Source organism: Sciurus carolinensis, chromosome 9, assembly GCF_902686445.1.
Source record: "Sciurus carolinensis chromosome 9, mSciCar1.2, whole genome shotgun sequence".
Taxonomy (NCBI): Eukaryota; Metazoa; Chordata; class Mammalia; order Rodentia; family Sciuridae; genus Sciurus; species Sciurus carolinensis.
The window spans coordinates 129415743-129442099 of record NC_062221.1 but is presented as its reverse complement, the minus strand read 5'-3'; the positions used below and the strand labels follow the sequence as shown (position 1 = coordinate 129442099).

Here is a 26357-nt window from a genome sequence, read left to right as displayed (position 1 = left end):
AAACTTTGGACTCTAGGTTGATTTGGGCAGACACATATTGCTGTGAAGAATTTCAGGTAAGACTTTATCCAGCTAACATTAACAGTAAAATTGCTCACAGACAATCACATTTAGTGATAGACTAACTATATATTTCAAACTTACATTCTCTAATAGTGAAATTCTTAACTCCTAAGTTGTAGCTGTTAGTCTTTATCAATTTTTATAAAATACTTAGCAATTAATATACAAGCTGATTTTGGGGGGGGTGGGGTGGGGGCGGTGCTTGCAATTGAGCCCAGGACCTTGTGCACAAGCTGAAATTCTAAAACAAATGTAACTAATCTGTAGGAAAATTGGCCATACAAATTCTATAAATTATTTTGCAGAAAATCCATGGAGTTGTTTTTAAAAGATGATAATCAGTCTGATGTCATTTCAGATTTTCTTTTCCATATCTTAGATGTTATCAAAACATAATGTTCCCTAATGTTAAAAATAAATGAGACATCTTGGTATACCTGCAGTATGTATTACTGAAAACTGAAGTTCCTCTTAAAGATCTTCCTAAAATTCTAAGAAATTACATATTCTTTTGTATAATCTTCATATCTGATGCAATCTGAATGAAATATGCTTCTCTCATTCTTGAAATCTCCTTATTCTTGCATTCTCAACTGTCAGAACACAGTGCCTACTATAAGAATCAACTGGGAGTGTCTTCAAAATAAATATGCCTAAGTACATTGATTGGTGAATCTAGGCAAAGAAAATACATTTGTTGGTTGTACTGTTACTGCAGTTTTCTGAAGGTCTGAAATCAAAAGAAAAACACTTTTGCTGATTAAATAAATATGTTTATATTTTTTATATTTGCCTAAAGGTCAATAAGAATGTTCGATACATTTTTTTTCCCCTCATTCATGTGAAATTCCATTTTAACCTCATGTAAAATGGCACCACAGCTGTCATTCTCTTAGGATCAAATAAAGGTAGAACCAGAAACAGAAAAGGAAATTTGTAGAAAAACACATCCTTTTTCAAAGTTCAAGTTTTTCTGAATTTATGCAGAAAAAATTCTTACAGGGATCAGAGTCCTGAACCCATTGCCTGTTTTTATCCTAAGAGGTATCGTCTCTCTGATGACTTCGGGCATCACCACTGCAACCAACATGCAGGCATCAGTCTGCCTACTCAGGGCCTATTGTGTGCCAGGCACCCTCCCAAGTACTAAAGATACCACAGTCAACAAAATGACATTACCTTCCTGGATTTTTATTCTAGTAGGTTCTTGGATAACAAGTAAACTAATAACTGTACATGGAGATATTCCTATGAAGATAGACTGTGAGGGGATTTGAGGTTACCACATGGATGTGTCATTTTCAGTAGAATGAGAAAACAGAACCCTGAATAGTGAGCTATGTAAATGCAGAGGAAAGGCATTTCAGGTAGAGGTAAGAACAAAGAGGGAACTGATTTGCTTGAAGGGATCACAAGGGGCTGGTCAGCTGGAGCAGAGTGAACCCCAAGGACAGAGTGACAAGAGGTGAGTGCAGACAAGTGCAGCAAGAGGTGGCACAGGGTCTTGAATCACACTGATCTCATTTACGTTCTTCAGGGGGTTACTGTAGCTATACAGAACAAAGTTGGTGAAAGTGGAATGAACGGTGTTCTTGGATTCTGGGGCAGTGAGATGATAATGGTTTGTATTCAAAGTATTTTGAAGATAGAACCTTTAGAATTGCCTCATTACTTAAATGTGATACGTGAAAGAAGTCAAGAATAGCAAGATTTTTATCTAAGCAATCTGTAAAGTGTAACTGCCATTCCTGAGATGCACAAATCTGAGGAGTTGGGAGGGGGTATTAAATTTGAATGTTGAATATTTTAACTTGGATTCTCAGGTGCAGATGTCAAGTAAACCAGCTCAGATCTAGAGGTGTAAATCCTGGTGTCATCAGCGGATGAAGATCATATTTAAAACCACAGAGCCTGTGAGGTTATCTAGGGAGGAACTGAACAGAGAAGTGTCAAGAGGACAAAGCCAAAGAATCCTTCGACATTTAGCCATTGAGAACGTGATACTGAGCTAAAACATGCATAGGCCCCTGCCAGGAACCACTCCAGCAGTGTGTGTGTGGTCATCATTTAAGCCTTAGATTCCTGTGAGGTGAACCCCATTTTATAGTTGAGAAAACTGCAGCCTGCAAGTAAGGATGCATAAATAGAAGGAAACATTTGGAGACTATTACTAGGAAGGAGGGAGAGGTGAACTGGCCTTGATAATTCAAGAAAATACTGAGCTTTGCCAGCTGATTTAACAAAGTAAAGGCTTCTAATGACACGGAGAAAAGAGGTTTTCTTGGAAAGATGGGTTCAAATACCAAATTACAGATGGTCAGGAGAAAATGGGAGATGAAGATAAGGGTACAATTGTGATTTTGAACATTCCTGAGATTTGCTATGTAGGAGAGCAAAAAAATGGAGTGGTAGCTGAAAATATGCAGGGTGAGAAAGTTAATTTTGTTTTCCTAAAAGTGGCTACAACTGTAGCATGCTGATTATTGGGATGTCCAGTAGAGGGGAGAATTTGAGAGAAGAGACAAATGCTAGGTTGATCAGTGAGAGGAACAAAAAGGCTTAGTCTTTGAAATATAGATGGTCATAGTCGGAAGGAATATGACTTTGCTGGTAGGCAGATGAAAGTCCTTTGCTAAAGGCTTTTTTTTGTTTGTTTTAAGGTAAGCTAAGATAAAAGATGGTATAATGTCCATATAATGGAATATTACTTGGTAATAAAAAGAAATGAAGTACACACATAGAATGCTATACAACATGGATTAACCTTGAAAAGATGCCAATCATAAAGGACTACATAATATTCCATTTGTATGAAGTGTTGAGACTATGCAAGTTCAGAGAGACAGGAAATAGATTATGTGGTTGCCTGGTCTGGGTTGCAGGGGGACGGGGGGAAAGGGGAGTGATGGCTAAGGGTACAGGGTTTCTTTGGGGGTTAATGAAAATATTCTAAAGTTGATTTTGATGGTTGCCTGCTTCCGTGAATATACTGAAAAGCATTAAATTGCATGCCTTATTTGGCTGAGTTACAGGTTACGTGAATTTTATCTTACGTGAAGTTTTTATGAAACAGACCAGCTAGGAATAGAAAGAAAATGAAGGAGAAACAGAAATGTGAAATAGATAGGACACGAATATGCAAATTGACTAGGAAAATGTTCAGATTGTTAGGTAGAAGAGTTGCATTTAAAACCACTGTTGGGGTTCCTTCAGGCAGCTGTGGTGAGAGCGGTCCGTGGACCTGGAGGCAGGTAAAGTTTTAACACATGGGAATTGGGGTCATGAGTCTGGTGAGGTTGAAGATTGGAGAAGGGGCTCCCAGAGAGAATGACCTGGAAGGAGGAGGAGGATCAGAAAGTGGACTACCTGAAATGAGAATTGGGCAATGATGAAGTTTTTGGTATTGAAACTTACTACCTCCCAGAGGTGGTAGCTACAGTAGAATGGAAGACAAGGTCATTGACTGAGAAGACATGGAGGAAGACTCTGCCCTTCCTCCTAGCCTTCCTTTAACGTCCTCTCTCACCTTTTCATGTAGGAGTTTCCTGCTCTTTAAAAATTTCACATCAGCCAATGCAATTGGTTTCTCCACAGTATTTAAATTAGATGTTTTGTATGAAACATCTTATGTCTCCCTCCCTAACTACATACACTCTGGTCCTAGGCAGGAAACCACCCTGTTCAATTTTACACCTTTTGCATCCATTGTTTACATTATGCTTTGATTGTCCACATCAGTCTCCAACCATGAGCACAATCTCCCACTTCCCCCACCTCTCCCTTAGCCCTTTCCTGTACTTGTTCTTTTTTTTTTTTTTCTATGTAATAATGGTGTCTTTCCTCTGTTTTTTTATTGTGCAACAATCATTTTTTGACTATCACAGAAAATAGGAAGTTTGGTTATTTAAAGTTGAACTCCAGTGATTTTTTTTTTATTGTTGTTGTTGTTGTCAACATTGAATACTGACTTTTGGGGCTTCTTTGGTCTGTCCTGAAACCTTGTATTAGAAATTCCTATGTCTAATACAATGTTTTGTCAAGTCTGATCTGTTCCCTTTTTTTTTTTTTTTTTTGCCTATAATAATACTGTGGCTGCTGTTCTGAGCCCTAGATGTGCACATAATTAGTTTCTTAAGCACATTTCCACTGAGGTATATCCCAGGTCTTCTGGCTCAGTGTGTTTTACCATAAGAAATTTTGTCATTTGTCTCCAAACATTCCTTCTACGTTCCTCATCTTGCATTCAAACCTCTATTCACTCTATAAGTCATTCATAGCAAAGAACTGTGTTCCTTCATCTCTCAGACCCAGTCCTATCCACTAATTAAGTTTGTCTCTTGACCCTAGCACCTTTCTTAGGGTTCAGCCTCTTACCACCATCTACTAGATTTTTGGAATAAAAACCTAGATACTCTGCAGTATCCTCCTCCTCTTGGTTTCCCATACAGTATTTGCCTGAAGAATCTGAGAACAAAGGATCATTCATCCCTGCTTAGAATTCCTCTCTGGTTTCCTCCATCCTTACTTAGTTGAAGTCCAAGTTCCTTGTGGCATGTAAGGCCCTGGCTCATAAACCTCACCTCCTGTTTTTTCTCCTCTTAGTTTCCATCAAGTCATTTTGTTTCTCTGAACAGTGCACTTGAGTACATCACCTTGCTGTAAGCCTTCCAAACACTATTCCTTTTTTGACCAGTTAGTGTCCTTCCTTACATTGTCATGTATGTGCTCTGATTCCTATGAGACCCACACCAGACATTTACTTATGGCCTGCTCGGATCCACACACCATCATTATCAGTTCCACCTTTGTATCACCATACTAACTTCTGCCATCTATAGTAATTAAAATTTGTTTGAACTAGGTTATCCATTTGAAGATTTTATTTATATCTCCAGTCTGTTAGACAAGTTAATAATGTAAAGTTCAGATGTTCAATGAGTGTGTGAATGAATTTTATTTTTAATCTGTAATTCTAGGGAGCATGTCATAGTGCACAGCATACTTCCAGATAAAGTGAATTATTGCTTTGTATGCTCTTTTGACTTAGAAACTCACTATGTATTCCAGTAGTGTGTGCATAATGCCAGCTTTCCTTAAAAAAACAAAGTTCAGATTGCATGTCTACCAAAGTCTTTTCCACCTCATGTATTTTTAATTAAATATCTTATAAAAACAAGATGTGTTCACTGCAAAAGAGGAAAGGGAACTACAGATAAGCCAATTAAAAAAAAAAATCCACCATCCACTTCTGTGGTCATTTGGGTCTCCAGGATTATTTCAGAGAAATCTATAAACTTTGGCCACAAAGGCTTAAAGAAATCCAGCTTGATACATCTTCCTAGCATTATTTATAAAGTAGGGAAGAGGTTTGGTGTATGATCTTTTAAGCAAATCCCGTGTACAGATACCCGTATGTGTGAAATAGATTAATTGGCAATCTTTATAAAAGTCGTGCTGTATAGGTGTTGACCCTGTTAATTATGTAACCTCAAACTCAAAAAGAACTTAAGAGGTGCAATCCTAGAGCCTGGGGTTTGTTTCATATAAAATCATTGCAGTTTTCTATTTTCTGAACAAGGTTGAGGTGGTTTTGCATTCTTTGGCCACTGTCAGATTGGTAAGTCAGAAAATCAAGTTATTATGAGGAAATCAGGAATGGGACTTTCCCATTACCCTGTAAGAGTCACTGTTTGCTTTTGAAGACTCTTCTGAACTTAATTCTTTTGTCATAGGTATTTTGAAACCCTCCCCCATTTTTCTAGCATTAAAAAAAATTGCCCTTTGCCCCTGTAGATGTGTGCTGGAGTGTGCCACACTGACCTTCAGAACATTAAACATTGGTCCTTTCAGTTCTTGAAAACAAACCTTTTCATATAAAAGCTGGTGGAAGAATAAAGTTTGGTTGGTTTAAAATGCTTCTGTATAATTAGACCTCTCAAAAGAGGCTATAACTGAGTATGTACATTTTATGCTGCTTCAAATTAAAGGCTACAGATCTAGAAAATACACTATTCATTTAGAATCAGAGGAAGTACATACCTTAGGTGCTTTTGTTTTTATGATGTATGCCCAATTATATTTACTTAAATGCTATGAAGAATGTTTCAGTCTGCCACTGGTTTCATTTGGGCCTGAAATACAGTCTAGGTGGTGGTCCTGTGTGTGTGTGCTCATTTTCCAGGATTTTCCTAACAACTCTGAAGGGGCAGATTTCAAAAACTGTCTTTTTCCTTTTAAAATTAGCATTTCTCAACCTCAAACTGAAACTCTCAATGTATTTAAAATTTCCCCAGCCACCAGACTTGACTTCAAACCATGGAGGGTATTGGGGGAGCAGGAGGAATTAAGATCTTAATTATCAAAAGTGAAAAATATTGTTTTGTAAAATCAAATAGTGTTAGGACCATTATTACCTTTCTGAATAGAGGTGTGGAATAATAATTTCAGCAGTTAATAGAACAGGTACTGAACCTATTCTTACTCCATTTGATGTCAAGTGGAAGTGGCAGGTATTATTGCTCTGCCCATTTTATAAACCTGAATACTGAGGCATGTGTCTAAGATCACTCCTGGGTAGGATTATATTTCATCAATGTATTTCTGTTTAAGCATTTAGAGGACATTTATGTAAGTAAATACCAAAACTGGTGAGTCTTCATGTAAAATGAGTTATAACCTGGTGCTGAGGATGTAGCTCAGTGGTAGACACTTGCCTAGAGTACATGAGCCCCTGAGTTCAAAAACCAGCTCCGTAGGGTTTGGGGATATAGCCCAGTTGGTAGAGTGCTTGCCTCGCAAGCACAAGGCCCTGGGTTCAATCCCTAGCAACTCAAAAAAAAAAAAAAAAAACAGCTCCTCCAAAAAGAAAAAAGTTATAACCCTATCTCCATACATGCTTCAGGTCCACTTCAGTAGTTAAGCCTGAGAGAACACTGGATCACGTGATGACTAACAAAAACTGAAGAAGAGATTCTTATTTATCACATTAGTATTTTTTATACAGAAATTGTAGAAATATGGAAGACATAATAGTTTGCTACCATGGGTATGGATGCAAGTTGATTCCAAGTTATAAACCTAAAATACCATGATGATTGGGGGGGGGGAGAAGTTAAAATTAACTCCTACTAAAATATTGAGTCATTTTTCTATTAGTCACACAGCATTTCTGATGCTATTGCCAGCTGAGCATAACCCATAACTTGCTCAAAGACAGTTCTGTAGCACACAGGTAAATAGCATATTCCAACACTATCTGGAGCACTTTTCCATTTTCAAAGTAACTCCTTTGGGAGTGTTTTCCTTATGACATTTATATTTGAAAGAAAGAAATTGAGAGATTTGATGCCTGTTAGGTAAGTGGAAAACCAATACAAATCCTTACTACTTTTCCCCATGATTATAAATATTGAATCATTGAACTTGTGTGACTCTTACACTAGAATGAAAAGCCCTCGTATAAATGAGAAAGTAAAAACTAGTAAGTCATTGTTACTCTAACAGCACCAGTTTAACAATCTTAGAAGAATGAACACCTGGCACCAGTCATGTTGGCATGGCAAGTTACACATTGTGCTGTCCTTTGAAAAAGAAGCAAAAAACAAACCTTATATTCATGTATGGATCTTTGTTTTATAAACATTAGTATTTAAATGTGTATTATGACTACATAAATCATTTAATACTGTAAACTAAGTGTAGCATGGAATCTGCTTTATTTTTTGCTGGATTTTCCAGATCAGTGATCTCGTTTGTTTTATTTAATCTAGTAGTAAATATATTAACTCGGACTGAGATTTTGTCAAGAATACACCCGAAACACCCTTTGTTTGGCTTATTGATGGTGAATGCAATCCTTTATCTCATGAGGAGTTAACACATTGTGTTTCTCAAATGTTGTATTTGGAGTGGTAAAACAGCTTCTACTGAAGGCTGCCAAAGATTTTGACACTCTTCAAAAACTGGTATATTGTTTTTCTTTTCCAGCTTAATTTTGCCTCTCTCTGTATACTAGGTACTTTAAAAATTAGTTATTAGTAGATTCCTTGCTTTAGGTACTGGGCTCTCTCAGTGGATCTGGGATGGGTTGGTACAGATTGGCACCCAGCATGAAAATTAAGATTCTAGATTGAATTTCATTTTGCCTTAAACTTCATAGATACAGCCAAAATAAGAAAGCATCTGTGGCATTTACATTTTTGTCTTTGTTGTGTTTTAGGCACTCAAGGAGTTGCTCCTGGTCCTGTGATCGGGCTGCAGGCACCGTCTACTGGTCTTCTTGGTGCCCGACCTGGCCTCATCCCGCTCCAGCGCCCTCCAGGAATGCCTCCACCTCACCTACAGAGATTCCCTCTGATGCCACCCCGCCCCATGCCGCCGCACATGATGCACAGGGGTCCGCCACCAGGACCAGGGGGCTTTGCAATGCCTCCCCCACATGGAATGAAAGGGCCCTTCCCACCACATGGCCCTTTTGTTAGACCTGGTGGGATGCCAGGGTTGGGGGGCCCAGGGCCAGGCCCAGGGGGGCCCGAAGACAGAGACGGAAGGCAGCAGCAATCCCAGCCACAGCCACAGCAGCCACCTCCACCACAGCCACAGCCACAGCAGCCACCACCGTCACAGCAGCCACCTCCAGCCCAGCAGCAGCCACAGCAGTTTAGAAATGATAGCAGGCAGCAGTTCAATTCAGGTAGAGACCAAGAAAGGTTTGGAAGAAGATCTTTCGGAAATAGGGTGGAAAATGACCGGGAACGGTATGGGAACCGTAATGATGAGAGAGAGAATAGTAATCGAGACAGGAGAGAGTGGGGAAGGAGGAGCCCTGACCGGGACAGGCACAGAGACTTGGAAGAGAGAAATAGACGCTCTAGTGGGCATCGAGACAGAGAGAGAGATTCTAGAGATAGAGAGTCTCGTAGAGAGAAGGAAGAAAACCGAGGAAAGGAAAAGCCTGAGGTGACAGACAGGGCAGGTGGTAACAAAACCGCTGAACCTCCTGTTAGCCAAGTGGGAAATGTAGATACTGTTTCAGAACTTGCTAAGGGGGAGGCCGAGGCCACAGTGGTGAAACCTTCCGAAGAGTTACCTGCTGAGGCTACCTCATCCGTTGAACCCGAAAAGGATTCTGGCTCAGCAGCAGAGGCTCCTCGCTAGAGACTGGAATTTGTCCCAACGTGACAGTGACACTTCTGGAGTGTAGAGCGTGAGGTGTACAGATGCTGTATTATATTTGCTCCTGCTATATCACAGCCCCGCAGTAGTTGGTGGGGAATTGTAAGCAATTTGATTGCTTCCCTTCTATTTAAAAATAGCCACAAAATAACAAAAAATACTGAAGATATGAATAAATATTACCCTTTTTGCTGTAACTTTTTAAAAGTTTTGACTTTAAAAAGTTTACAAATCGTAATTAGAAGTGCTCTCTATTTTTTTTTTTTTTTAATTTAAGACAAGGTAACGGTGAAAGCTCCTCAAAACAATAGGGATGTTTTTAATAAACTCTATTTTCGTAACAAACTTTAATGTGTGCTATTCTTCCTACACTGCATTAAGGTAGAAAAGGATTGTTCACCGAAGTTTGAGCTCTTCATGTATTGGAGTCTAAATTAGACTTGTTTGATGGAAATACATTTTCATGTAGTTATTCTCAGACACTATCATTTGTAATTCTTTTGATTTTTAGCATTTTAATCATAAGTTTAGCAATTTGTTATTTGAAAAGCTTGTTTGCAGTTCAATCAGGGTTTTTGTTTTTTTCCATTGGCTTTGTGGTAATATCCTAATTAATTTGTAAAAATATTTTACATGGGGAAAAATTGGATTCCCAAACATGTTGTATAAATTATTTGGTTACCTTGGTAACTTAGTAGGTTGGGTTGTTTTTTTTAAATCATCCCGTTAAAATTTTCTAAAAAGGTAAAATGAAATCAAGGTTAACATTTGCAACTTGAAAGCTTTTTGTCTTATTTTATATAAGGACTTAAATGCAACCTATTGTTTCTTATAAGCATTGCCTATTGCCTTTACCGTTTTAATTCCCCTGCTGCGCAGAGGTAGACTGAAACTTTTACCATATGAAGTATTCTCTTTTGCTTATAACTGTTGGGTTAACTAGGAAAATAGGTTTAAGTTGTCCAAGAAGTACCACTTGAAAACATTTCAAACCAAAACAAGCCTTTATAAGAAACAGTACAAAAAAGCAGTTACATGAAACCGCTTACCCAGTGCCAAGATAGTCCTAGTATTTGCAGCCTTCAGGCTTTTTCTTAAATTACATTCTTACACTGTCCCAGTTTCAAATGTGCTGAGTAGTTAAATTTGTTTACCCTTGTGCTCAGTGAAGGTGCTTCATTATTTTAGTACTCTTCAGTAAGATCCATTTTGATGAGGATAATATATCTAGGACAGTGTACTGTTCCTGCCTTTAGAACACAAAAGCCCATTTCATATCTGTAAACTTCAATTTACAAAACTTGTCCTTCGTTTAGTGTCGACCCAACTGAAACTCCTTCCAGATTTCAAGTACTTGTCTCTTTGCAGTTTAAGCTTCTACTTCCAGTTCAAAGTATTGAGATCACCCCATTTATTTGCACATGAAAACAAAAGCAAATAATAGTAACTTGTAGTATGACTGCATTTAAAGCTACACACGTCTGTCCCTGTATTTGAATCATCCCACATGAGCAACAAACTACATTAACAAAATCTGGGAACGAATACTGTTTTAAAATTCTCTATCTGGTCATTTTAACCACTTACCATGTATGAACACATTCTTCACCTCAAATCTGAACTTTGGAAACAGTATATTTTTCCAATTTAGCTGTGCTCCTAAATGACTTCTTAGATCTCATAAAGTACATATTGATAGGATTATAGTTTATTCCGATTATCAGAACTATTTATACAATTCAATTCTTAATAAACAACTGTAACCCAGATAGTCACAAGCCTCAGATTAACACTTCATTTAAACATTTTTCTCACAGGTACAGGTACACACACATTTACATTAAAAGGAAGAGAACTGATTTCTCTGTCCAATTGCAACTTGGGTAAATTATGTAAATTCTTGCACTATTTCAACAGTCAGAAGCCAACAATCAAATATTTCCCTGGTTCCCTCTTCTAGTACTGTAGTATCTTCAGAGGGCCAATCTGAAGAAAAGAGATTGTGCCAACTTCCACTCTGTAAAGTAGAATAGGTGTCATTCTGACAGGTAGGTCAATTAATCTTAGCTAACTAAGGCTATAATTTATTTGCCTTTTATAAGTTCACTAAAAGTTATCAAAGAGCTTCCTTAAACCATACTACATGCTTAAAAAAAAAAAAAATCAGGTACTTTATGAATCAAAATGCTTAGTAACGAAGCAGGGAAATTTCCCTAAAACTGACAAAGGACAAATTTGGGTTGCCATAGCTAAAAAGAGAAGTTGCTAAAAATTTTTATACATTTTGATGGCCCCTCTCAAACATTTTGAAAATGAGAGTGCTATGAGATCATTAGTATTACTAAATCTGTTCCATTCATGCTCTGTATAAATAAGTATCAGAGCTTAATTTAGAATTTTGATTTTGATACTTTAATAAGCCAAAAATAAATGCCATCCATACACAGGGTGTTTATTCCCAAGCTTGAATGAGAACTGAAGAAATTCTGACAGTTTAATACCCATTTGTGTTAATCTGGTAAAATACAGAGATCATTGAAACATTTTAATTGAGTTTTATAAAACTATACAAATTTTCCAAGTAATTGTAATATCAGTTCTCATTACAAATACTTAAAGCAATTAAAAAGAAGTCACACAATTACACTTTTAGATTACAATGTTTAATGTTATCAAGTTAAATTTCTACAGCTAGCAGGATAACAGATGAGTTAATGGGACTCGGACCACATGGAAGGGAATGTTTACTGCGCGATCCCAATTACACCACAAGCCAGCCGACTTCCAGCATTTCCCGTCTTTGTACTTTCTTCATTTCCACCTTTGCCCAAGTCATCTGGTTTTTCATGGATCTTTAAAAAAATTTAAGAACATTTAACTTTGAGCTATAAAGTAGTGTATCATCTCTTCCCAACAATAATCTAACGACTTAATATTAGAAAACAACATGTTAAAATAATCCAACTAGCAGGAAAAATGCTAACATTTATGCTAGGAGTTTCAAAGTAGAAACTACTACTCAAAGTTTCTTGTTGGTGCAAAGATATGTTACCTTTAAACTCTAGGTAAGTGTTGCTATCTCTAAAAGAAATACTGAAAATTCCAACACCACATGGTCGTCTTCATCCATGAAAAATTAGAGTAACCTTAGAGTAAACTTATCAAAAAAATTCAGGCCTAATGAACTATAGACCTGTAAATAAGAGACAATCCTAAAAACAAACTACTTAGCAATGGTATTTTAAATTTTGTTCATTAAATGATTCTTCTACTTCACCAATAGGGCTGAAGAAAATTCTAAGGATAAAGGGTCCACTGAAAGGAAGTACCTACTGAAATGTTAACTGCCCTGAGGGGGCAAGAGAGCCTTTCCTACCTGGTGGCATGCATGCAGCAGACACAGCTCCAGGGTAACTTGGGAGGACCATTCCACATGATAGCCTACACATCTGACTCATTATCAATACTCAAGTCCATCCCAGATTTTAGATTTAATAAAATATTCTATTACCTACAAGGGGAAACAATCATGGCAAGAAAATATGGCTGCTTTAAAACTAAAAACTACTATTACCCCAATTTGAATCTAATATCTTTTTACTGCATCTTAACAGTATTCTTAACTAAATTAATTCAGCTTCACTGCAGACATCCAATAAAATAACTGCTTTTCCTAATCTGAACTAAAAGTATAATTTATGTGAATATTTAAAAACCGGGACTAACCATTGTGAAATTGTGAAAAGATATGCCTGTATGTTAGAAGAAATCATAGGATTTTTTCTTTTTATACAAAACTTACCACCATTGTGCGGCCAATGATGGAATGCTCTCCCAAGAGTGAGATCAGAGAATCTTCAATGGACACAATGGCCACACCATCTTTGTCAGCAAGCACATTGCCCAGGTCTCCAACATGCCTGACAATGAAAAATTAACAGATGTAAATTAAACTTGCAGTCAAACCTATAGAGCAGGCTAAGAGGTATACATCAAGTAGGATCACTTTTCCAGACTGACAACATTTCAGAAACAAAAATTTAAAAACAAGCTGAGAAAGAGTCCTGGGATAGGGATGACCTCAATTTCAGAGATAAAAGTACCACGGGGTAAACTCTCAGTTACTAAGTCATCCCTCTTAGTTAATGGAACAATGAAGAAAGCTATGCCCCTAGGCCTGTTATAAAAATAAATTTCTTATCCTTAAATTTAATATTCTGAAAGGTTTTCAGAAAACATACACATACAAATGGAGTCTCAACTTAGTTTCCAGCATGACATTTTCATCTACAGATGCTTCCTAGGTTTCATAGTGATGCTTTATTTTGCTAGTGGCCAACAGTACTGTTATTATTGACATTTCCTGTATTAGTTCCCTTTGGCACTTGTATTAGTTCTATGTTCAATAAATGGTACAAAACCTAATTGTTTTAAGTGTTCCCATTTGTCACCTCCTTAGCCCAAGTAATAAGCCATTTCAGCACTAGGGGTGGGGAAATTACATGGAAGACAAAAAAAATCCAAAAGCAGAGGTGGGGAAAGCATTCGACCATCTTGCTTGGTTCTGCAAGCCGTGCACCCTATCAGGTCCACAAATCTATCACAATTATGCCGGAGTTCCGCAGCTTGCTGCTTACCTTTCTTGATCCGTTGGCCCACCATGTTTTTTGGATTGAGGATTGAAGTGAGGACCTGCACTTGTACAGCCTATTTACAAAAGAAAAGGGGGGTGGTGTCAGCTAAATTATGAATCAAAATTCCAAAATAAATTCTAAAAAGAAAGTGATCATTGCCAAAACTTCCAATGGAGAAAGCACTGGCCTGCATCATGATTTCTGGGATAATAAAAACAGGAAGCGACACCTTGGTATAAATACAATGGGCTCGGATTCTAACTACTGACACTAGTCAAGTTAACATCCTTCTCTGGGCTTTGGCTTCTTCACTGTGAAATAGGCGGCCGGACATCTTCAACAGGTCTAGATCTAAGAATTAAAATCACACATTTATGGGCTGGGGATATAGCTCAGTTGGTAGAGTGCTTGCCTTGTGAGCACTAAGGCCCTGGGTTCAATCCCCAGCACCACAAAAAAAAAAAAAAAAAAAAAAAAAAAAAATCACACATTTATGATCCTAATTTTAAGAAGGTACGATGCCTAGTTCCAAAACACTTATCTGTTTAGCAGCATACCACCAAACAGCTCTTCTGGTTTGTCTGAGACCTTTATCTGGTGTAGGCAGAATATTAGATAGCACCTTATGTCCAAGGGTCATCCCTACTGCCTTGTATCACACCCAGGGGTGGCATTCCTGGGCACCAGGGATGCCATTCAGCTCGAATGTTTTCCCTGATAAGTGGATGATGATATACAATGGGGGGTGGGGGGTGAGAGAAGAATGGAGGAACTTTAGATTAGGTAGAGGGAAATGAGAGGGAGAGGGGTATGAAAAATGGTGGAATGAGAGAGACATCACCACCCTATGTACATGCATGATTACAGGAATGGTATGAATCTACATTGTGCACAACCACAGAAAAGAAATGATGTAACCCATTTGTGTACAATGAATCAAAATGCAGTCTGTAAAAAATAAAATAAACCAATTTTTTAAAAAAAGTTAAGAAAAAAAGAACACAGCCATGACAGCCCAGGAGGTCCTTTCATGATAGGCTTTCCGTATTCAGCAGTAGAAGGAAAGTTTCCATTGTTTACAGCTTCAACCCAGGCCCCAGGGAATCCCACACAGGGAGAAGACAGCAGGTTACAGGAAGTAGTTTAACAAGTCAAAGCTACAGAACAAGCACTTCCCAAAACAGAAGCAGAAGAAACTTGGGAATTCTTGTCATTATGGAAATCAGTAAAATTTGGTCACTAAAATAACTACTTGGAAACAAATCGTGGTACACTGAAAACAAGTTCTAGCAAAATGAATCAAGTACTCATCCCAAATCTGTAAATATGAAGGTTTGGATTATAACCCAAATATGGCAAATGATCACTAAATGCAATTTAATTCGTAACCTTTCGTTAACTTGCTTCTAATCCCAAACTGAGAAAGTGAAACATTCCTAAGCACCAGGGTCTACATCCTATCTTGAGTTTGTAATCATACTTTTGTCCCAGCAGGGATCTCAAGTTGGGTGTGGAGCTGTTCATGGGGTAATGCAAGCAAATCAGACACTGTGCTGGTAGTACCCATCCCAGCTCACAACCCCTCTGATCATTACCCAAAATAAGAAAGGAGCTTTTTCTTGTTTCCTATTGTGTTCTTAAAAAAGCACAAGATAAAAATGATCAACTCCTTCCCATTCTCCTCCCCACACTTAAGAAGTCAAATACCAGTTTTGTGGCTAATTTCCTTAAGGTTAGCCTTAGTAGTCATTTTATCTTGACCTTAAAAAAAAAATGTTGAAGGTTTTTACCAGTGAGGGGTTACCAGTCCTATTTACCTTCCTCTGTTGAACAGGTATGGTCACTTGGAGCAGTGCAAACCCACCTTGTGTATTATCTCCAAACTGATGGACGTGGAATCCGTGCTGGCCTTCAGTCAATCCTGTAATGCGTCCCGATACCACAACTTTATTTGCCTTTATTCAAAGAAAAGCGCATTAAGTTTGAGAACACAAGCACTTTTGAACAAAGAAAACAGTTGACTTACCTTTAGTAACACAGTAAAGTGAAACAGGCAGACTCCCACTATCTCCCAGCCAGTGAGAACCTCCTTGTTCTAATACCTGCTGCCTAGGCAATCTGGAGCCAGGGACTAGGGATTAGGTTAAGTATAAAAAGCACATAATAGCAACATAACACACCAGCAGGCATAGGTGAGCACCTAAATGTCAAATGTGTACACTCTACTTTGTAGGATGTGACTCTCTTACAATGAAGATGTGAATATGACTAAGTACTTGTTCAGTAAGTACTTCTGAACAGGTTGTATTTGCATCCAGTGAGTATACATGTACATAACTAACCCTTTTTCTTTTGCAGTACTGGGAATCAAGCCCAGAGCTACATCCTCAGCCTCATATCAAACTTCATAAGCCCCAAACAGAGCTGGGTGTGGTGGCCAGTAATCCCAGCAGTTAGAAGGCTGAGGCAAGAGGATCACAATTCAAGGTCAGTCTCAGTAATTTAGCAAGATCCTGCATAAAAATAAAAAATAAAAAGGGCTAGGGGCATCGTTCAGTGTAGACCATCCCTGGGTTCAATCCCAAGTACCATACACAAAAAAATTAATGACCTAAAGGACTCATTCTCTACTCTCAGTGGGCATTTATCAGTTTCCATCAAAAACATTTCACCTAGTAGTCAGAAAACATCCTACCCTGAGGGCACCTATTCTGGTCTAACCTGAATTATTGTTTTTTTGTTGTTGTTTGTTTTGTAAGTTTTTTTAGGCACTGAAATCTAGACAACCTTCCATACTAACAAAAAGAGAGGACAATAAAAACACTAAAGTAGCTGAGTTGGGCACGGCCTATGCGATATCAGCAATTCAGGAGGCTGAGGCAAGAGGATCACAAGTTGATGGTCAGCCTCCAGCAATTCAGTGAAACCCTAAGCAACTTAATGAGACTCTGTCTCAAAACATAAAAATTTTAAAAAGGGGCAGAGGATGTAGGCCCATAGTAAAGCAGCCCTGTGTTCAATCCCCAGTATCAAAAACAAACAAAAACAAAGTGTGCAGAAAAACCAAAGCAGCATGACATGCCATTCAGGCAGTCACACCAGGTAATGGAACTGAATCTAGAAATCAAGGACATTACTGCCATAGCTCCAAATAGATCAAGAACTGAAATAAAACATACACAGGAACTACATCTCACATTTATATATATGCCAGTATATTTGTTTTTAGCTAATTTTTTTTTAATAGCCAGGGCCATCAGGTATAAGACAAAATTCAAACATCAGTTCTCCCTCCCAAACACTTGTATATACTACCACTCCTGTCCTCTCTGTAGAAATCTATTTTGAAGACTACATATCATTCAAGTATTAAATAATATTCTCATAATATAATTACAAATGACAAAGTAGAATGGATAATTATATAACTTTTATTAGAATGTAATTATAAATTACAAATTTTCTCTCTAGTTGGTAATCTTGTTCAACTTTCCATCTGAAAACACTGCTCAAAGGAAGCAATAGTTGCCCTTTTTTCTTCTGAGAATAGAACTATGATTCTTCTACGTACAACCTTTAATACTGGAAAAACAAATATGAACACTATTCCTCATCCCAAAACACCAAAACATAACAGTCAGACAAAAAGGGTAGGTTCTTCCAACCCCACCCCATGGGCAATGCACACAGCATAAGTGAGTAGTTCTTCAGATCCAGTTTTATGGGTACAACCCTAAGAAACCAGTCTCACTGTGAGCAACACTGACCTGGGAAACGAAAATGAACATAAACTGGCCGAATCCAGTGTTGTCTTGGGCTAATGAAAGTTCAGTATGTACATCTCTAAATTTTTCAAGATTTAAGAGTAGGAAACCAGAGGCGAAAGCTCTGATTTTGAAGTGGACAACTAATCCAAAATTTTAAACATGAAATAGACCAGAACAGTTTACAGCCAATTTATTACATCTACCAATCTGTAGAGCTGTAATGCTTAACTATCCAAGGGTCCTTATCAAGTACAAAGGGCACCACCAACATGAAGTTTGGTGCTTAACTAAACAACTGTGCAAGCTGCTCAGGACAGGTGAAAAACCAGCAGAAACTTGAGTTCAGGTATGGATTCCCAGCTGGTCTTCACATTTTCCAATGGTGAGAGAGAGAGAGAGAGAGAGAGGGGGGGGGGGGGAGGATCCCTGGGGGGGGGGGGGGGGAGGATCCCTCAGAGGCTTCCTAAGATTTTCCAGCAGTGGAGAACTACACTGGGAGGGGAAAAAGAAGACAAAAACCAAGTCTGACAAAAGAAACCCAGTCAAATGGAGTCAAATGCCAAGAACCTTTTTCAGAAAAAGTGGAGACCAATTAAACACTTAAATGCCAGGTTCTCCCTAGCACAAATCAGACACTTTGCATACACTACAATTCCTGCCCACTCACATTTCTGTAAACCATTTTGAGGACTAAACCTAAATCACATATTAAATCTTCTCACGATTATTAAGCCAAGCACAACAAAATTTTCCTCCAGTTGGTAACATCACTATGGTCTGGCAACAGTATTACGAGTTATCTTCCTTGCAAAATACGTTTTGGAAATATTATTGGCAATGAATATTTCTGAAAACTAGAAAATTTGTTCGTAAATTTATCTTTGAGATCTGGGGCATACATAGGTGAGTGGCACAACGTGTGCACAAGGTCATGAGTTAGATTTCTCCCACCCCAAAAAAATACTTTTTTGTCTTTGACATTTCCACAATCTGACTGCTGGTAGAGCAATTTTAAGGCTACTTCACAGTGAATTTGGTTTAAGGAATGTTCCAAACCCCGTTACTAAGTGCCAATTTCATGTAATGGAAACTCCAAGTCTCTTAACTTCCAAATCCCAAACCCCACCCACTGTACTTAACCATCAGCTCAAAGATAGGTGCACCTTAAAATCACTTTGTCAACTTCAATTAAAAAAAAAAAAAAAAAAGGGTAATGCACGTGACAGATTTTGATATAAGTGGTCGGGGATTGGGTCTTGGAGTTGGTATTTCCTAAAAGCTTCCCAAATTAGTTTACTGTGCAACCAGAGTTGATCATCGCTGCCCTGGAGAAGTCCCAGTTAGATCTCTGACTCTGAAGCTTTGAAGGAAGTTCTCATTGTTCTAGGCCATCTTCTTTGCCCTTGCGGCCTGACCACGACCCAGAAGAGAGGGCCAGCACTTTCCTATAAAGTGCCACATCCATTCTCTGTTGCGTATTCTTGTTTTTCATCATAAAAATACAAAACTCAACCTTAGCTCGAAAGGCGGCGGACCACAACTCGCAGCACCCCGACCTAGCGCGCTAGAGTCAGAAGGCAGCCCCAAGGCGACCACGCATGCGACAATACTGCGGAGGGCCCTGCCGCCCAGGAAACCGGACTGCGCCAGCGTCCAAGGCATCCACGCGAGCAGGAAAAAGACCCCTCGGGGAAGGGCCAGCGCCACTTCAAAAGCGACCAGACCCCACCCTGGCCTCCAGACGCCCGCAAGCGGCGGCCCAGGCCCGGTGGGCAACCCGCCTTCCTGGCCCGCGGCACAAGCCCGGCAGGCCGGCAGGCCCAGCCGCCCTCCGCCCGCACCCCGCCCTGACCGCCGGCGGCCACACGCCGCAGCGCGGGCCCGCCCCGTGACTCAGCACTTAGCGGGCGCACGCGGATGCCTGTGCGGGTGCCAAGGCCCCCGGCGGCGCGGGCCTACGGGCCGGGGGCGTGGCGAGGGCGGCCCGACCCGGCCCGCTAGGGACACAGGTGCACGGGCTGACGCGCGAACAGGCCTCGCCGTGGACCTCCGCCCCGGGCCTTGCCTGCTGCTCGAAGTGGATGGTGCCCTGCACCGGGCCGTCGCCCTTCAGCACGCACACGGCCTTCGTTGCCATAACTCGCTGGAGAAGTGCGCCAGTCCGACCCGGAGGGCTGCGAAAGCGACTGAGCAACGATGCAAGAGACGCCGGCGCAAACCCGAGCGCCTTCCCCGCGGCTACTTTATAGGCCGGGCCCCCGAAGCCCCGCCCACGCTCTGTCCTGGGACCAATCGCCGGCCGCGAGCTCTGCCCACCCGCTACGGCGGCCTTAGAACGCGAGTGGCCACAAATGCCAGGAGGCGGGGCCGAGACGCGCGCGGGGAGCCGCCCTCTGCCCCGCATTCCCTGGGCCGCGAGAAGTCCTGAAACCCGAAACCGGGGGAAGCGGCCTCTTTCTTCGGAAAGATGGGAAATGGTTTTCCTCGGAAATCTGGAGTCGCTTCATCTAGAATTGATACTAGTTATGAATGACTGTGATCCTAACGTCCCGATTGCCGTTTAGAAATTGGGACGCTCCAAAATGATGTTTTTTGTAGTTTTCATTTTTTTATTCACTGCTTTTGTGTTTTAGGATGGTGTATAAAGTCGGTATTCCTCAATCCCTGGCCTCACCTTTTCTTCTCTGCCACTTTCTTAGTCCTTGGCCCATCGTGTTACTTGTTTGGCTTCGTATTTGTGTTTGACAGGCCATAATCCTTAAGATATCAAAAAGGCAACTGCTTGGCTTCCAGGAATCTGTGTTTTTGTCTGATTCTAAGGCCACACACTCAAGGAGAAGGTCAGAATGTGGTTCAATAATTTACGATATGTTCTTACAATAGGAGAGAGAAATATTGCCTATTCTTCCTAGGAAACTATATTTTTTTAAATCTATGAAATGAGGCCCACAGCCACTCTGGAGGCTGAGGCAGGAGGATGGAGAATTCAAAGTCAGCCTCAGCAAAAGAGAGGTGCTAAGAAACTCAGTGAGACCCGGTCTCTAAATAAAATACAAAATAGGGCTGGGGATGTGGCTCAGTGACCGAGTGCCTCTGAGTTCAATCCCTGGTACCAAAACAACAACAAAAAATATGTGAAATGAGCAAACAGTACAAACTACTTTTCTGATTGTTTTTTAAAGGATGAACATAGGTTTACTTGTGCTTTCAGAAACATATATTTAGAAACATATATAGGAAACCAGGGTACTTCTCAGGAGTGCAAGATAAACTTTCACTCATGTTCTTTTCGAATTGTTTTTACAGTGAACATGAATCTGTCTGCAAGCGTGGCTTAAATTCTCTTAGAATATGAATTTTCCCCATCTCGACCCATACTTTTGTTGAGATAATCATTTGTTAATGAAGGTAGGGTGGAGGAGAGGTAGGGTGCTCCATTCTGTAGTATGTCCCTGGATAACAAGAGATGGCCCAACTATTTTCTATAGAAGTGTAAGGTTCCTTATCTTGGAAGCCACATTAGTTTACCTAAAGGGATTGCTAAAACTCAGATGACTGGATTTCTGACTAAGAAAGTTTGGGGTGAGAACTAAGAATTCTGAATTCGTGGCTTGTTCTCTGATACCTAGTGAAAAGCCAGCGGGAGGACAGGAGCTGAAACTGCTGGATTCCAAAAAGAACATGGGAAAGTGTCATCGAAGGAACGGACCCTCCTGAGGAAGACTGAACAAGGCCCACCTGGAATTTCTGTTTCATTTACTTTGTGGGATTTGAATCCTCTCCATCTCCTCAACTGCTTATCAATATAACCTGCATTGCCCCCAAAGCTCAGAAAACAGAATTTAGTTTTGAAGACACACTTATCCGGGATACACTTTCATTTATTTATTTAGGCCCTTGAACTCTAATGCATCTGCTCTCAGAGATGCACAGTTCACATTTGTCATCCTCTAGAAAGTGTGGCTTTGCTTGTGTACTTACTAGTGTTCACCAGATAACTTGCATATGCTAGACAGTTACATAAATGCCAATGCTGGCCAGAGGGCCTTTGCCCAAGGCCGAAGTCTCTTTGGGTTCCAGGAAGTGAGAGGGCAGATTGCAGTTCATTGTAAATTTGCCAAGAAAGCAACCCAAGGATACAAAGAGCCACCTTGGGACAGTGAGTTAAAACTGTTTTGAGATATTCAGGTGAAACCTGGGCAACCCCTTGTTCGGCTCCATGGAAGGGATTAGTGTCTGGCAGGATTCGAGGAGTTTGGGGGTTCCTTCTTAGTATCACTCTCACACCTGGGCAAGCGGGTCTGTGGTCAAGACCCCACAATCTAGAAAGCCCTGTTCTGTCCCTCCTCAGGCAACATCTCCCAGGAATCTGTGAAGCCAGAAAGTGCCCCCACCCAGAACCTCACCCCTCCTGGAGCAGGTTAAGGAATTATAACTGTGGTATTTAACAGTATTCACGTCCTCCTTCAGCGGGTTATCGAACCTCGGCACCCTTGACATTTCAGGTCTTAATTCCTTGCTGTGGAAAACGTCCTGCACATTGAAGGATGTTTAATAGCATCCCTGGGTTCTATTCACTCAATACTGGTAGCACCCTCCCACCATCAGGCTGTGACAACCCAAAATTTCTCTAGACGTTGCCAAATCACCCCCAGTTGAGAACCACTGTTCTAGAACACCAGTCAAGTATCCAAGACCCTAGAATTCCCTGACCAAGTAGCCTTGATTTTGTTTCCAGGGCCTGAACAGGCCAAGGACAACTGTGCCACCGTGACTGCAGGCTGCCACCATCACCTTCGTACAGAGAACTCAAAGTCCAGGAACTTCAAATCTGAACTTGCCTGCTGGGTGCAGATTTGTTAAGACAGAGAGATAGGATATATTTCATTAACTGTGTATTTTGATTTATGATATCTAAACATTTACTATATCTGATGAGGGCCTCTACTTCTGGTTTTACTCCTGCAAATGTCAGGGCAGGTCAATTCCTTGACGTTCCAAGACCTTCTGGCTTTAGGGTGCTCCTGTCCCATAATCTAGGCGTAGAGCTGTGTATTTCAAACTGGAGCCTGCCTGGAGGAGTCAGAACTGTCATTTTGAAAAGTCCACTCTTGGTACCTCTCCACTTTCACAGAGAGTCACCGTCTCCGAGAAGGCGACAGGATCCTACAGTAACTTGGATCCACCCAGCACATGACCTGAATCTGAGAGTCAGAATGTAGCCCTCGAAGACGGGGAGACTGATTTTGTAGAGACTGAGGAGAAGGTGCAGGCGCCTCAGATCAGACTTCAGCTTGTCCTGAGCTGACTGAGCAGCTTTTAAGGCGTCCTTCTGTCATTCCTGAGAATGAAGCCATGTTGGGGACTCTGCGATTCAGAGGGGAACAAAAAGGCCAGCAAAGGCAGTTTCAGCAGCATGATTCACCCATGAGAATGTTCATTCTGTGTCTGAGTGGATGGACCAAAGGGAGTGAACCTGGAGGGTGAACCTGGAGGCCGAGAGGCCATCTGGTAGACCTGTTAGGGGGCTGGCCTAAGGCCATTACTGAAAGAGCAGAGAGAGGAGGGAAATGCAACCTCAAACTCCAGCAACTCAGTAGATGTGCAAGGTGAAGGCAAGGGAAGGCCAGGCGGCCCCCAGGTTTCTGCCCTAGGTGACAAGGTATAAGGTGGTGCTATTCTTATGGCGAGATTGCAACTTTTCACTGAGTCCATCTTAAAGCAGGAGACGAAACCACCTTTACTCATCAGTTGGAGGGACGGAGGGGCAGGCTGCTTAAGTCTGCACCCTTCAACCTCCTCCAAGGGTTAGAGAACACCTTTTATACCTTAAGTAAAGCATGGCAGTACATTAACCATAAGTGGCTGTTGCTATGATTCAAAACTACAAACACCATGAGATCTTGAATCATAAGCAGAAAGGGAAGTGGGTCAAAAGGACCCTAGTTGAGTACATTGTGTTGCCAAACATGCTATGCTAAGCAGCCCTCATTCAGTACAGAGACGGGTGTTCCCACAGGAGAAGCGTTTCCTACATAACATGGAGTCTCAAGGTAAAATGGAGTCTCTTTGGTCATTGTCCATACAACCTGGCCCGTAACACTATTTATCAAGGAAAGGAGGTTTGGGACAAAGCTTAATTTAGGACCCGGGCAGGGTGGCACACACCTGTAACCCCAGCAACTCCAGAGGCTGAGGCAAGAGGATTGAAAGTTCAAGGTCAGCATCAGCAATTTAGCAAGGCCCTCAGCAACTCAGCGAGACACTGTCTCAAAATGAAAAAGTTTTTAAAAGGACCATAAATGTAGTTCAGTGGGAGAGCATCCCTGTGCTCAAATCCCAGTACAACAAAAAAAAAAAACTTAAACTTAACATGTATGCTATTGAGATTTCTAAAGAAAATGTATTATCCAGTCTCTTTAGGGGATATAATTTTTTCACAATCCTCTACCACACTAAGTGGGTAGGAGCCAGCTAAGACATAGACTTGCCACTGATATTATCTCAAGTTTGTTTAAGCTGTCTCTTTAAAAAAAAAAATTTTTGTTCTTTTTAGTTATATATGACAGAAAACTGTATTTTGACATATTATACAGACATGGAGTATAACTTCCCATTTTTGTGGTTGTACATGATGTGAAGTTATACCGGTCGTGTATTCATACGTGAATATAAGAAAGTTATGTTCAATTAATTCTACTATCTTTCCTATTCCCTTTCCTCCTCCCTTCCCTTCATTTCTGTTTGTTTAATCCAAAGTACTTCTGTTCTTTCCTCCCCCACCCTTATTGCAAATTAGCATCCACTTATCAGAGAAAACATTCAGCCTTTGGTTTTGGGGATTGACTTATTTCACTTAGCATGATAGTCTCCAGTTCCATCCATTTACCAGAAAATGCCATAATTTCATTCTTCTTTGTGGCTGAGTAATATTCCATTGTGTATATATACCACATTTTCTTTATCCATTCATCTGTTGAAGGGCACCTAGGTTGGTTCCATAGTTCAGCTATTGTGAATTGAGCTGCTATAAACATTGATGGGTCCACATCACTATATTAAACTTTTTAGCGCAGTGATTCACTGATATTAGTACACATTAGAATCCTGCTGGAAGGCTTGTTAAAACACAACTTGTGCTCAACATCACTAATCATCAGGGAGATGCACATCAAAACCACAGTGAAACGTCATCTCATACCTGATGGGATGGCTATTCTTAAAAGCTAAGAGGTGACAAGTACAGGTGAGGGTGCAGGAAAACGAAAACACGTGTACACTGTTGGTGGGAAGGGAAATTCATACAGCCATTGTTGAGAACAGCGCAGAGTTATCACATGACCCAGCAATGCCTAGGTGAGTATATCCCCAAATGAAGTGAAATCAGCACCTCGTAGAGATATCTGTTCTTCCACGTTCTCTGTAGCACTATTCACAATGGCCAAGAAATGGAAACAACCTAACAGTTCCTTAAGGGATAAATGGATAAAATATTTATGGTATATATACGTGGTGTATATACGTGCACGTGCACACACACACACACACACACACACTCTCAACACTGGAATATTTCTTCTCAGCCTTAGGAAAAAGGAAATACTGCCATTTGGGGCACTTTGGGTCAACCTGAAGGGCATGATGCTGAATTCAATAAGCCAGACACAGAAATACAAATACCACATGATCTAAAGGAAGGAGATATAAAGATAGGTAGAAAGGAGACATGCGTCACAATACCAGAGTAGCTGTAATTTAAAGTCCAGAGTCAAAGTCCACTTTCACTTGGATTAAAGTTCAGACTTAAAGGTCACTTTCACATATTTGGATCACAAACACCATTAATAAATCAATCATTAGAACTTATCTGCTGGTCCATAATAATTTTTTAAAAAAGCAAGTCTGAGAGTGCCTTTGCTCAACAAGTAGATGTTCTTGTGGTTTATATTTTTAGCATCTGATTATTGTGTCTATATGTCACACTCTCAAACTTTCAGAGCGACTCCTATGTAGTGCTATTTAATCTCACAAAGCAGAATGATAAAAATCCCCCTGTGGGGGCAATCATTAGCAATTTTGCAACAAAAACAAAGAAGAAAAGAAAATGACCCCTAGTAGGTAATCATTAACGCGTCCATTACCAACACAAAGCAGAACTAAAAACATCCCTTAAATCATGGCCGTACTGTGGATTTTACAGGTATAAATGCACCACACCTTCCTCTCCAAGCCTGTGTCTCTCAGAGCCGGTCCTTCCTTCCTTCAGTGAATTCAACCTGTGTCCCCCTTTGGCCTGTCCTTACATTCCTTTCCGTGATGACATCAAGAACATGCACAACCTCATTTGAGGTTCGCCTTCCTATTGGGGGACCTCCTGAGGCCCCTTGTCCCAGTGACGATCTCACTTACATGTGTAATCTTAAAAAAAAGTCAAACACATAGAAGCAGTAGAAGCGTGTTTACCAGAGGTGGGAAATGGGGACATGTAGGTCAAAGGGCACACACATACTTGGAATGAAGGATGAATGAGTCTAGAGATTAATGGACAATAGGAGAGAGAACTATAACTCATGGTATTCTATTATATATTGAAAGATTTCCCAGAGTGTAGACAATAGGTGCTGTTACCACACCAAAAAAAGAATAGGAAGCAATGGAAATGAAATTTGCTGCCTTTAATAATCACTTGACGATGAGTGTATCAGACCATCCAGTTATA

The 26357-nt window shown here is 40.4% G+C and overlaps 2 protein-coding genes across 6 annotated transcripts in view; one reads left to right on the top strand and one right to left on the bottom strand.

Moving 5' to 3' along the window:
* Window positions 1-13656, top strand: part of Scaf4 (SR-related CTD associated factor 4) — a 60432-nt gene extending 46776 nt beyond the window's left edge. For all 5 annotated transcript variants that reach the window (XM_047563267.1, XM_047563266.1, XM_047563264.1 and 2 more), the window contains one exon: window positions 8282-13656. In XM_047563267.1, the coding sequence (XP_047419223.1) occupies window positions 8282-9219 (938 nt within the window). In that variant the 3' untranslated portion in view covers window positions 9220-13656. The remainder of the gene's footprint in view (window positions 1-8281) is intronic.
* On the bottom strand, window positions 10924-19870 carry Sod1 (superoxide dismutase 1). The gene is made up of 5 exons (XM_047563268.1): window positions 19704-19870; window positions 15736-15826; window positions 13875-13944; window positions 13040-13157; window positions 10924-12089 (listed from the first exon to the last, which is right to left on the bottom strand). Exons 1-5 carry the CDS (start codon window positions 19773-19775, stop codon window positions 11982-11984), a joined length of 459 nt encoding a protein of 152 aa, XP_047419224.1. The 5' UTR covers window positions 19776-19870; the 3' UTR covers window positions 10924-11981.
* Between the last annotated feature and the right edge of the window lie 6487 nt (window positions 19871-26357).

Coding starts and splice junctions, on each gene's coding strand:
- Sod1 (XM_047563268.1), bottom strand. CDS start 19,775: ATGGCAACGAAGGCCGTGTGCGTGCTGAAGGGCGACGGCCCGGTGCAG. Junction 13,158..13,874: donor GGGCCAACGGATCAAGAAAG/GTAAGCAGCAAG, acceptor TTTCATTGTCAG/GCATGTTGGAGACCTGGGCA. Junction 12,090..13,039: donor TCATTGGCCGCACAATGGTG/GTAAGTTTTGTA, acceptor ATTTTTTTAAAG/ATCCATGAAAAACCAGATGA.